The sequence below is a fragment of the Salmo salar genome, chromosome 21 (assembly GCF_965601325.2).
Source record: "Salmo salar chromosome 21, fSalSal1, whole genome shotgun sequence".
In the NCBI taxonomy this organism is placed as follows: domain Eukaryota; kingdom Metazoa; phylum Chordata; class Actinopteri; order Salmoniformes; family Salmonidae; genus Salmo; species Salmo salar.
The window spans coordinates 16,757,613-16,771,047 of NC_138311.1; the positions used below are offsets into that span (position 1 = coordinate 16,757,613).

Here is a 13,435-nt window from a genome sequence, read left to right on the forward strand (position 1 = left end):
ATCAGCAGTGACATCAGTGAGAGACAAGAGAGAGTTTTTTGAAGAGACTCATAAAGCTAAAGTTAATAAGACTTACATTCGAAAGGATCCCATTGACATACCAGAGCGCTTGGGCCCAGATATGGAGGAGCTCGAACCAGAAAACCAAGAGAATGAGAAGGAGAACCTTCCAAAGGTGGACTTGTCTGGATTAGTCAACAAATTTGAAACACCAGAAGAGAAAGTTTATGTCAGAAAGCCTATCACAATGAGAGAAAGACGTGGGAGTGAGACGGAATACACAAAGTCTGACATAGAAAATACATTAACTCAAGAGGAGGAAATGCTTACTTTTGACATCAAGTCTATTAAAAATGTTTTTGAAATGAGTGAGCAAAGTCCATCTTTCAAAGATGAGAAAAATCAACCAGATGAGCTGGAGTCAAACCTGAGTGAAAACACAACAGACAGTTCAAAGCAGGAGAACACCCAGGAGACACAGAGGGGCTCCGGGCAGATTTCGCCCCTGCCTTCCCAGAAAGAAGTGCAACAAACGTCAGCAGACCCAACAGACTCTGAAACCAAGTTAGTCACAGAGCATTTCCTGAACTTAGGTGAATTAGGCAACAACACGATTGGATCACTGAGCAGCACAACTGTTTCCCAGCACTCAAAGAGCGTACCAACCCACCGTCCCCCCTTCTCATATGCTGACGTGGTAAAAAAAAAAGGTTCTCAGGTGACGCCGTCTGAAACCCCTGATGAGGCTTCCACTGAAGAGTTGCTGAGGAATTTCCACAAAACATGGACGGAGAGTGAGAGTTTTTTCAAGAGTCTCGGCTACAGTGTCTCGGAGGAGAGAACATCACATGTTGTGTCACATCAAACGAAGACTGTTGATACTGGTAAAGAGTTGTGCTGCCTGCATGACAGAACTTAAACTAACTGTTAATAATGGCATGTAAAAATGCCCCCTCTGATATTCAATGAGACCTAACATATTTACATGTGCCTGCTTTAACATGGAGAGAGATTATTGTGAATGAAAAAACAACAAATGCGTCAATGGATAAAACATGGCAAAAGAACAAGACCTAAGCATGTTATGATGACATGCCAGAATAGAATCTCACACATACAATATATTGTAATGATCCTATTTAAATACAACCGTTCTCATTGTTGACCTTCAAAACCAACACAAAGTACATGATTGGGTCAATACTGTTTATCGGTAAATAATGTATTTTTTGATTGTGCCTGTTTGATGATTTACTATACTACGCATGGTCATGTAATTACACCTTGATAACATTTCTTAATAACTTAGTCATTGTATGTTGTGATAGAAAAGGCTATAATGGTGTTCACTTTTCTTTGGCAGACTCGAGTTCCCAAGTCGGAGCTTTGCACTGTATGTCGGAGGAGGGTCTATCCGATGGAGGCTCTAATAGCGGACAGAAAAAAATTCCATAAATCTTGTTTCTGCTGCGAGCACTGCAGAAATAAATTAAGGTAAAGTACATATCAACCAAACCAAGTGGAATTCAAAGTACTGTGAGTGGATTTTTGCTGTGAACTGGTAAGCAGTGCTTGAATGGTTGTGGTCCCAAAAGTTTGTTGCTGCACATAAGACACCAATTCTATTGTGTCATGTTTGCAAATTAAGCAGTAAAAAAGTTTGACATGTTTGTGGAATCTTGGAATGAATTGTAGCCCTTCTTCACACTTCACTGTTTTGAAAAATAATTAGTTCTGTCTCCCCCAGCCTTGGCAACTATGTCTCTCTCCATGGACATCTGTACTGTTTACCGCACTACAAACAACTATTCAAGTCCAAAGGGAACTACGATAATCGATTTGGTCAGACACTTCACAATGAAAAGAATGTCAATGAAAGTGGCAGACTCATCACTTCATCAGAGCAACTTGATTGGAGGTATTCACAGAGCAGCATAGGCACAACAGAAAAGGACACCCTTGAAAATGAATTTATGAAATCAATTGACGAGAACAGACTAAATTGTAATAAGATATCTGTTGTGTGGCCTCCACAAGCCCACTCCCCACAGAAAGCCTTTAAAGTAGAGGAGGACAAAAAGCTGACTAAGCCACAATGGCCTCCGCAGGACAACTCTCCAAAGTCACCCAAACAACAACATATAAAAGCTATTTCCAGGAGCTCTCTTTGAAAGAGAGCATTCCCACCACCATCATGTATGCCACAGAAAACAGAAGAAACTTCAAGCAGTCGATGGTAAGGCAACCTATGAGGGCAAAAAGACAGTTGGAATTGGGAAAAGTCTGAGACTGAAGGACAAAAGGACAAGTGCAGTTGATACGAAGGGAATAAATGGTAGAAATGGTATATATATTTATGGTGTGTGAGAGTGGAAGAAGATGGTTAGGAAAGTACTGAGGGTCAGAGTGAAAGAGGAGTAGAATGACAGATGGAAACATGGAATGTTATGCTTAGAAATGGCACAGCCTACCTCATTGGTTATTCAAGATTGATCATTGAAGACATTAGCTCTAGATTTCACATGGAATTGACTCACATTACTCATGTTTACTTGATCTCTAAAATATAATGTTGATGTGTTCAATAGGTCTCAGAAATATTTGACTAATATCTTTAGGGTAATGTACTTTAATTGGTTAAATGTATATTTATCAATTAGTTTAAGTCCATGGAGAGAGTATTGTAGATTTTGAACACAGTCATCATTTTCTCTTGGCTATTTCTTTCAACATACAGTATCAACATTTTTACATTGACCCTTTTCTAGCACCTGGTGTGCAGCCTAGTAAAAATGATCTTGGAAATACTTTCTTTTTAATAAAATACAGTATATATCCTGTTAATTGGTATTAATATTGTTTGTTTTGGACATTTGTATCCTATTTTAAAGAGCAAATATTTTGCAATGCACATTAGTTTCTTTAGATTAGACTATCTTGCTTTGTACAAGATAATTCCTGATTCTTTCATCCTGTCAGGCTGGTTACTCAACAACAATTCTTTCAAATGTATTGCTGATCCAAGGGCAATAAAATTATTGAATTAGATAGTCTCAATTGACTTATTTTACATACATTTTACACACATTTTACAACATTCATACTAAATCTGTATAGAAACATACTGTATGAAAAACAGGTTTTGCAGAAGTGAAGATTTCTCCACACATACACATTTAGCGAAGCTAAGACTTACACTATACATACAAAAGTATGTGAACACCCCTTCAAATTAGTGGATTCGGCTATTTCAGCCACACCCGTTGCTGACAGGTGTATAAAATTGAACACACAGCCATGCAATCTCAATAGACAAACATTGGCAATAGAATGGCCTTACTGAAGAGCTCAGTGACTTTCAACGTGGCACCATTATAGGATGCCAACTTTCCAACAAGTCAGTTTGTAAAATTTCTGCCATGCTAGAGCTGCCCCAGTCAACTGCAAGTGCTGTTATTGTGAAATTGAAACGTCTAGGAGCAACAACGGCTCTGCCGCGAAGTGGTAGGCCACACAAGCTCACAGAACAGGATTGCAGAGTGCTGAAGCGCGTAGCGTGTAAAAATAGTCTGTCCTCAGTTGCAACACTCACTACTGAGTTCCAAACTGCCTCTGGAAGCAACGTCAGTACAATAACTGTTTTCATGGCCGAGCAACCGCACACAAGCCTAAGATCACCATGCACAATGCCAAGCGTCGGCTAGAGTGGTGTAAAACTCGCCGCCATTGGACTCTGGAGCAGTGGAAATGCGTTCTCTGTGTTGCCAGGGTTGCCAGGAGAACGCTACCTGCCAGAATGCTTAGTGGCAACTGTACAGTTTGGTGGAGTTAGAATAATAGTCTGGGGCTGTTTTTCATGGTTTGGGCTAGCACAAAGCGCGGCCCCTTAGTTCCAGTGAAGGGAAATCTCAACTCTACAGCATACAATGACATTATCAACGATTCTGTGCTTCCAACTTTGTGGCAACAGTTTAGGGAAGGCCTTTTCCTCTTTCAGCATGACAATGCCCCCGTGCACAAAGCGAGGTCCATACAGAAATAATTTGTTGAGATTGGTGTGGAAGAACTTGATTGACCTCAACTGAATCGAACGCCTTTGAGATGAATTGCAACGCCGACTGCGAGCCAGGCCTAACCACCCAACATCAGTGCCCGACCTCACTAATGCTCTTGTGGCTGAATGGAATCAAGTCCCTGCAGCAATGTTCCAACATCTTGTGGAAAGCCTTCCCAGAAGAATGGAGGCTATTATAGCAACAAGAGGGGGACCAACTCCATATTAATGCCCATGATTTTGGAATGAGATGTTCGACGAGCAGGTGTCCTACTTTTGGTCATGTAGTGTATGTGTAATCAAAATGTAACTGCTGAAGAACCTGCCTATACACACTTAACTGATAAATACTGCAGTTTACTCCTAGACAGCCCAAATAACATGTTATCTGCTACAAAGGAACTCACATATGTCAGCTATTGATAGGTTAAATGTTTGCTGAAGGAAAGGGTGCTTTAACAAGAGATCATCCTGTAAGTTAACAACATGCTCCATACTGTTTTGAACCTTTTACATTCCCTATAATGCTTATAAGTCACATTGATTGATTAATTGATTGATTACTAGCCTACTTTCATCAAATAATTACATAAGACTATGTTAAATCTATGTTTCAATCCACTCGGGACAACACAGGCTTTAAAGGCATGGGGGTTGTTAAGTCATTATCCGTTTTGACAGTTTTTAATTTAACCTTTATTTAACTAGGGAAGTCAGTTGAGAACAAATTCGTATTTACAATGACAGTCTACCAAAAGGCAAAAGGCCTCCTGTGGGGATGGGGGAACTGGTATTTAAAAAGCAACAACACACATCACGACAAGAGAGACAACACTACATAAAGAGAGAACTAAGACAAGAAAATAGAAAGGCAGCAACACATGACAATGCAGCATGGTAGCAACACAGCAAGGTAGCAACACAACATGGTAGCAGCACAAAACACGGTACAAACATTATTGGGCACAGACAATAGCATAAAGGGCAAGAAGGTAGAGACAACAATACATGACGCAAAGCAGCCACAACTGTCAATAAAAGTGTCCATGATCGAGTCTTTGAATGAAGAGACTGAGATAAAACTGTCCTGTTTGAGTGTTTGTTGTAGCTCGTTCCAGTCGCTAGCTGCAGCGAACTGAAAAGAGGAGCGGCCCAGGGATGTGTGTGCTTTGGGGACCTTTAACAGAATGTGACTGGCAGAACGGGTGTTGTATGTGGAGGATGAGGACTGCAGTAGATATCTCAGATGGGGGGAGTGAGTCCTAAGAGGGTTTTATAAATAAGCATCAAGCAGTGGGTCTAGCAATGGGTATGCAGAGATGACCAGTTTACAGAGGAGTATAGAGTGCAATGTGTCCTATAAGGAGCATTGGTGTCAAATCTGATGGCCAAATGGTAAAGAACATCTAGCCGCTTGAGAGCACCCTTACCTGCCGATCTATAAATTACGTCTCCGTAATCTAGCAGGGGTACAGTGGTGGAAAAAGTACTCAATTGTCTAGCATGGGTAGGATGGTTATCTGAATCAGGGTTAGTTTGGCAGCTGGGGTGAAAGAGGAGCGATTACGATAGAGGAATCCACGTCTAGATTTAACTTTAGCCTGCAGCTTTGATATGTGCTGAGAGAAGGACAGTGTACCTTCTAGCCATACACCCAAGTACTTGTATGAGGTGACTACATCATGTTCTAAACCCTCAGAGGTAGTAATCAGACCTGTGGGGAGAGGGTCATTCTTCTTACCAAACCAAATGACCTTTGTTTTGGAGGTGTTCAGAACAAGGTTAAGGGTAGAGAAAGACTGTTGGACACTAAGAAATCTTTGTTGTAGAGCGTTTGACACAAAATCCAGGGAGGGGCAAGCTGAGTATAAGACTATATCATCTGCAAATAAATGGATGAGAGAGCTTCCTACTGCCTGAGCTATGTTGTTGATGTAAATTGAGAAGAGCGTGGGGCCTAGGATTGAGCTTTGGGGTACTCCATTGGTGACAGGCAGTGGCGGACACAGCAGATGTTCTGACTTCATACACTGTGAGAGGTAGTAAGCAAACCAGGCCAAAGAACCTTATGAGACACCAATACTCCTTAGCCGGCCCACAAGAATGGAATGGTCTACTGTATCAAAAGCTTTGGCCACGTCAATAAAAATAGCAGCAACAAATTGCTTAGAATCAAGGGCAATGGTGACATCATTGAGGACCTTTTTAAGGTTGCAGTGACACATCCATAACCTGAGCAGAAACCAGATTGCATACCAGAGAGAATACTATAGACATCAAGAAAGCCAGTGAGTTGAATATTGACAAGTTTTTCCAACACTTTTCATAAACAGGGCAAAAATTTGAAATAGGCCTATAACAGTTAGGATCAGCTTGATCTCCCCCTTTAAATAAAGGACAGACCGTTGCTGCCTTCCAAGCAATGGGAACCTCCCCAGAAAGGAGAAACAGGTAAAAAAGTTCAGAGATAGGCTTGGCGATGATAGGGGCAGCTATCTTAAAGAAGAAAGGGTCTAAACCATCTGACCCAGATGTTTTTTTGGGGTCAAGTTTCAGGAGCTCCTTTAGCACCTCGGATGCAGTGACCGCCTGCAAGAAGAAACTTTGTAGCTGGGCAGGGGCAAAATAGGGAGAAGAGTCGGGGCTAGTCGCATTAAATCAAATTTATTTCAAATCAAATCAAATTTATTTATATAGCCCTTCGTACATCAGCTGATATCTCAAAGTGCTGTACAGAAACCCAGCCTAAAACCCCAAACAGCAAGCAATGCATGTGAAAGAAGCACGGTGGCTAGGAAAAACTCCCTAGGAAAAACTCCCTAGAAAGGCCAAAAACCTAGGAAGAAACCTAGAGAGGAACCAGGCTATGAAGGGGTGGGAGATGAGGAAATGTTGGAAGGGCAGGAATCCAGACTTAATGAAGTGGTGATTAAAGAGCTCAGTGATGTGCTTCTTGTCAGTTACAACCACATCAACTTTAAGGGACATGGGCAGCTGTGAGGAGGAGGGTTTATTCTCCAGGTATTTAACCATTTTCCAGAACTTCATGGTGTTAGACCCACAGAGAGAGACCTGCTCCTAAAAGTAACTAACTTTGGCCTTCCGGATAGCCTCCGGATAGAGTATGCCTTTCGCCAAATGCAATACTTGAGGTGGAGTAACTCCGCAAGATCACAGTCGAACCAGGGGCTCAACCTGTTTTTAAATATAATTTTCTTTATGGGGGCGTGTTTGTTAACAATACCGCTGAAAATATAAAAAAAGAAGATCCAAGCATCTTTGACAGAGGGGATCAAGCTGATTCTATACCATTTTATGGTTAACATACAGTACCAGTCAAAAGTTTGGACACTCCTAGTTATTCAAGGGTTTTTCTTTATTTTTACTATTTTCTACAATGTAGAATAATAGTGAAGACATCAACACTATGAAATAACACATATGGAATATTTTCTTTACAAAAAAGTGTTAAACAAATCAAAATATATTTTAGATTCTTCGAAGTAGCCCTCTTGGTATTCTCTCATGAAAGCTTTTCTGACAGTCTTGAAGGAATTCCCACATATGCTGAGCACTTGTTGGCTGCTTTTCAATCACTATATGGTCCATCTCAATTGAGTTGAGTTCAGGTGATTGTGGAGGCTAGGTCATCTGATGCAGCACCATCACTCTCCTTCTAAGTCAAATAGCCCTTACACAGCCTGGAGGTGTGTTTTGGGTCACTGTCCTGTTGAAAAACAAATGATAGTCCCAATAAGCACAAACCAGATGGAATGGCATATCACTGCAAAATGCTGTGGTAGCCATGCTGGTTAAGTGTGCCTTGAATAAACCACAGACAGTGTCACCAGCAAAGCATCCCTATACCATCACACCACCTCCTCCATGCTTCACGGTGGGAACCACACATGCCAAGATCATCCGTTCACTTACTCTGCGTCTCACAAAGACACGGCGGTTGGAACCAAAGATCAGACCAAAGGACAGATTTCCAACGGTCTAATGTCCATTGCACGTGTTTCTTGTCCCAAGCAAGTCTCTTCTTCTAATTGGAGTCCTTTAGTAGTGGTTTCTTTGCAGCAATTTGACCGTGAAGGCCTCATCCTAACCAACCTGCCCTCCAAATACACCTCTGCTGTCTTCAACCAGGATCTCAGCGATCACTGCCTCATTGCCTGCGTCCGTAATTGGTCTGCGGTCAAACGACTACCCCTCATCACTGTCAAACGCTCCCTAAAACACTTCAGCGAGCAGGCCTTTCTAATCGACCTGGTCCGGGTATCCTGGAAGGATATTGACCTCATTCCGTCAGTAGAGGAAAAAGAGCTTTCCTCACCATATTAAATAAGCATGCCCCATTCAAAAAATGTAGAACCAGGAACAGATATAGCCCTTGGTTCACTCCAGACCTGACTGCCCTTGACCAGCACAAAAACATCCTGTGGCGTACTGCATTAGCATCGAATAGCCCCCGCGATATGCAACTTTTCAGAGAAGTTAGGAACCAATATACACAGGCAGTTAGGAAAGCAAAGGCTAGCTTTTTCAAACAGAAATTTGCATCCTGTAGCACAAACTCCAAAAAGTTCTGGGACACTGTAAAGACCATGGAGAATATGAGCACCTCCTCCCAGCTGCCCACTGCACTGAGTCTAGGAAACACTGTCACCACCGATAAAGCCGCGATAATTGAGAATTTCAAGAAGCATTTTTCAACGGCTGGCCATACTTTCCACCTGGCTACCCCTACCGCGGTCAACAGCCCTGCAACCCCCACAGCAACTTGCCCAAGCCTCCCCCATTTCTCCTTCACCCAAATCCAGATAGTTGATGTTCTGAAAGAGCTGCAAAATCTGGACCCCTACAAATCAGCCGGGCTAGACAATCTGGACCCTCTCTTTCTAAAATGATCCGCCGAAATTGTTGCAACCCCTATTACTAGCCTGTTCAACCTCTCTTTCAACCTTTCTTTCGACTTTGTGAGCGCGCAGTAAACAACTCACTGGTCCACCGGTTTAGACAGCTCCTATTCTCTGCCCAGTAACAGTAGAAGCATAAAACAAGGTTCTAAAGACTGTTGACATCTAGTGGAAGCCTTAGGAAGTGCAAAATGACCCCACAGACACTGTAGTTTGAATAGGGATTAGATAGAAAAACTACAAGTCACTTCCTGGTTGGATTTTTTCTCAGGTTTTGAGCTGCCATATGAGTTCTGTTATACTCACAGACACCATTCAAACCGTTTTAGAAACTTTAGAGTGTTTTCTATCCAAATCTACTAATTATATGCATATTCTAGTTTCTGGGCAGGAGTAGTAACCAGATTAAATCGGGTACGTTTTTTATCCGGACGTGAAAATACTGCCCCCTATCCCAAAGAAGTTAACTAACCTTCCAGACGAGCTTCAATGCCATACAACTCTCCTTCCGTGGCCTCCAACTGCTCTTAAATGCAAGTAAAACTAAATGCATGCTCTTCAACCGATCACTGCCCACACCTGCAGTCTATCTCAATGCCATCCGTTTTGTCAGCAAAGCCCCATATACTACCCACCACTGCGACCTGTATGCTCTTGTTGGCTGGCCCTCGCCTCATATTCGTCACCAGACCCACTGGCTCCAGGTCATCTATAAGTCTTTACTAGGTAAAGACCCGCCTTATCTCAGCTCACTGGTTACCATAGCAGCACCCACCCGTAGCACGCGCTCCAGTAGGTATATTTCACTGGTCACCCACAAAGCCAATTCCTCTTCAGCCGCCTTTCCTTCCAGTTCTCTGCTGCCAATGACGAACGAACTGCAAAAATCACTGAAGCTGGAGACTCATATCTCCCTCACTATCTTTAAGGACCAGCTATCAGAGCAACTCACAGATCACTGCACCTGTACATAGCCCATCTGTAAATAGCCCATCCAACTACCTCATCCCCATACTGTTATTTATTTTATTTATTTTGTTCCTTTGCACCCCAGTATCTCTACTTGCACACTCATCTTCTGCACAGCTATCACTCCAGTGTTTAATTGCTATATTGTAATTATTTCCCCACTATGGCCTATTTATTGCCTTACCTCCCTTATCCTACCTCATTTGCACACACTGTATATAGACTTTTTATTCTATTGTATTATTGACTGTATGTTTGTTTATTACATGTGTAACTCTGTGTTGTTGTTTGTGTCGCACTGCTTTGCTTTATCTTGGCCAGATCGCAGTTGTAAATGAGAACTTGTTCTCAACTAGCCTACCTGGTTAAATAAAGGTGAAATAAATAAAATAAAAAATTCATTCATGCAGTCTCCTCTGAACAGTTGATGTTGAGATGTGTCTGTTACTTGAACTCTGAAGTATATATTTGGGCTGCAATTTCTGAAGCTGGTAACTCTAATGAACTTGTCCTTTGTAGCAGAGGTAACGGTCCTCAAGAGAGCCAGTTCCCTCATAGCACTTGATGGTTTTTGTGACTGCACTTGAAGACTGACCTTCATGTCTTAAAGTAATGATGGACTGTTATTTCTCTTTGCTCATTTGAGCTGTTCTTGCCAAAATATGGACTTATAGGGCTATCTTTTGTATACCACCCCTACCTTGTCACAACAAGGCACACATGTTAATTGAAATGCATTCCAGGTGACAACCTCATGAAGCTGGTTGAGAGAATGCCAAGAGTGTGAAAAGCTGTCATCAAGGCAAAGGGGGGCTCAAATATAAAATATATTTTGATTTGTTTAACACTTTTTTGGTTAATACTTGATTCCATATGTGTTATTTCATCATTTTGATGTCTTCACTATCATTCTACAATGTAGAAAATAGTAAAAATAAAGAAAAACCCTGGAGTGAGTAGGTGTGTCCAAACTTTTCACTGGTACTGTATGCGATTAAGTAGAACTTGAAATCAATCCCCAGGTGTGCCAGAAAGACGTTCAATGTAAGATGTCACTCCCCTGACGGAAAAACCACATGTTAAAAATCAAATGTGAAAATGTGTTTTTGGAACACTTCACGTGACATTTCACATGTGAAAACGTGTTTTTGGAATTCTTCATAAGTGACATTTCACATGTGAAACCATGTGTTTTCAAATCGTTATCATACACACCCACAGTGCCTTTAACACTGTGTTTTCATCTTACATTTTTGACACACTTTAACATACAGTCCCAGCCAAAAGTTTGGACACACCTACTCATTCCAGGGTTTTCTTTATTTTTTACTATTTTCTATATTGTAGAATAATAGTGAAGACATCAAATCGATGAAATAAAAGAATCATGTTGTAACCACAAAAGTATTAAACACATGAGATTCTTCAAAGTAGCCATGGCATTGTCTCCATCAGCTTCATGAGGTAGTCACCTGGAATGCATTTCAATTAACAAGAATTTAAGCTTTCTGCCAATATCAGATGCAGTTGAAGTCAGAAGTTTACATACACCTTAGGCAAATACATTTAAACTCAGTTTTTCACAATTCCTGACATTTAATCCTAGTAAAAATTCTCTGTCTTAGGTCAGTTAGTATTTGGTAGCAGTGCCTTTAAATTGTTTAACTTGGGTCAAACGTTTCAGGTAGCCTTCCACAAGCTTCCCTTGGGTGAATTTTGGCACATTCCTCCTGACAGAGCTGGTGTAACCGGGTCAGGTTTGTAGGCCTCCTTGCTCGCACACGCTTTTTCAGTTCTGCCCACAAATTGTCTGTGGGATTGAGGTCAGGGCTTTGTGATGGCCACTCCAATACCTTGACTTTGTTGTCCTTAGGCCATTTTGCCACTACTTTGGAAGTATGCTTGGGGTCATTGTCCATTTGGAAGACCCATTTGCGACCAAGCTTTAACTTCCTGACTGATGTCTTGAGAAGTTGCTTCAATATATCCACATCATTTTACTTCCTCATGATGCCATCTATTTTGTGAAGAACACCAGTCCCTCCTGCAGCAAAGCACACCCACAACATGATGCTGCCACCCCCGTGCTTCACGGTTGGGATGGTGTTCTTCGGCTGGGAAGCCTCCCCCTTCTTTCTCCAAACATAACGATGGTCATTATGGCCAAACAGTTCCATTTTTGTTTCATCAGACCAGAGGACATTTCTCCGAAAAGTACGATCTTTGTCCCCATGTGCAGTTGCAAACTGTAGTCTGACTTTTTTATGCCGGTTTCGGAGCAGTGGCTTCTTCCTTGCTGAGCAGCCTTTCAGGTTATGTCGATATAGGACTCGTTTTACTGTGGATATAGATACTTTTGTACCTGTTTCCTCCAGCATCTTCACAAGGTCTTTTGCTGTTGTTCTGGGATTGATTTGCACTTTTTGCACCAAAGTACGTTCATCTCTAAGAGACAGAACGCATCTCCTTCCTGTGCAGAATGATGACTGCGTGGTCCCATAGTGTTTATACTTGCGTACTATTGTTTGTACAGATGAACGTGGTACTTTCAGGCGTTTGGAGGAACCAGAATTGTGGAGGTCTACAATTGTTTTCTGAGGTCTTGGCTGATTTCTTTTGATTTTCCCATGATTTCAAGCAGAGGCACTGAGTTTGAAGGTAGGCCTTGAAATACATCCACAGGTACACCTCCAATTGACTCAAATGATGTCAATTAGCCTGTCAGAAGCTTCTAAAGCCGTGACATAATTTTTTGAATTTTCCAAGCTGTTTAAAGGCACAGTCAACTTAGTGTATGTAAACTTCTGACCCACTAGAATTGTGATACAGTGAATTATAAGTATAAGTGAAATAATCTGTCTGTAAACAAATGTTGGAAAAATGACTTGTGTCATGGACTAAGTAGATGTCCTAACCAACTTGTCAAAACTATAGTTTGTTAACACGACATTTGTGGAGTGGTTGAAAAACTATTTTCAATGACTCCAACCTACGTTTATGTAAACTTCAACTGTATGTTTATGTCCTGGGAAAGATTATTGTTACTTACAACCTTATGCTAATTGAATTAGCCTATGTTAGCTCAACCGTCCCGCAGGGGACCCACTAATCCTGAAGAAGTTTTAAGACATAAAGGTCAGTCAATGCGGAAAATTTCAAGTACGTTGAAAGTTTCTTCTAGTGCAGTCGCACAACCATCAAGCACTATGATGAAACTGGCTCTCATGAGGACCGCCACAGGAAAGGAAGACCCTTACCTCTGCTGCAGAGGATAAGTTCATTAGAGTTACCAGCCTCAAAAATTGCTGCCCAAATAAATGCTTCACAGAGTTCAAGTAACAGACACATCTCAACATCAACTGTTCAGAGCAGACTGCATGAATCATGCCTTCATGGTTGAATTTCGGCACAGAAACAACTACTTACGGACAGCAATAAGAAGAAGACTTGCATGGGCCAAGAAACACGAGCAATGGACATAAGACCACTGGAA

General features: G+C 41.6%; 1 protein-coding gene across 1 annotated transcript in view; it reads left to right on the top strand.

Moving 5' to 3' along the window:
• LOC106581709 (uncharacterized) overlaps positions 1–13,435 on the top strand; it is a 123,926-nt gene that overhangs the window by 24,663 nt on the left and 85,828 nt on the right. The window contains exon 7 of the mRNA XM_082967291.1: positions 1,364–1,494. Within this exon, the coding sequence (XP_082823417.1) occupies positions 1,364–1,494 (131 nt within the window). The remainder of the gene's footprint in view (positions 1–1,363; positions 1,495–13,435) is intronic.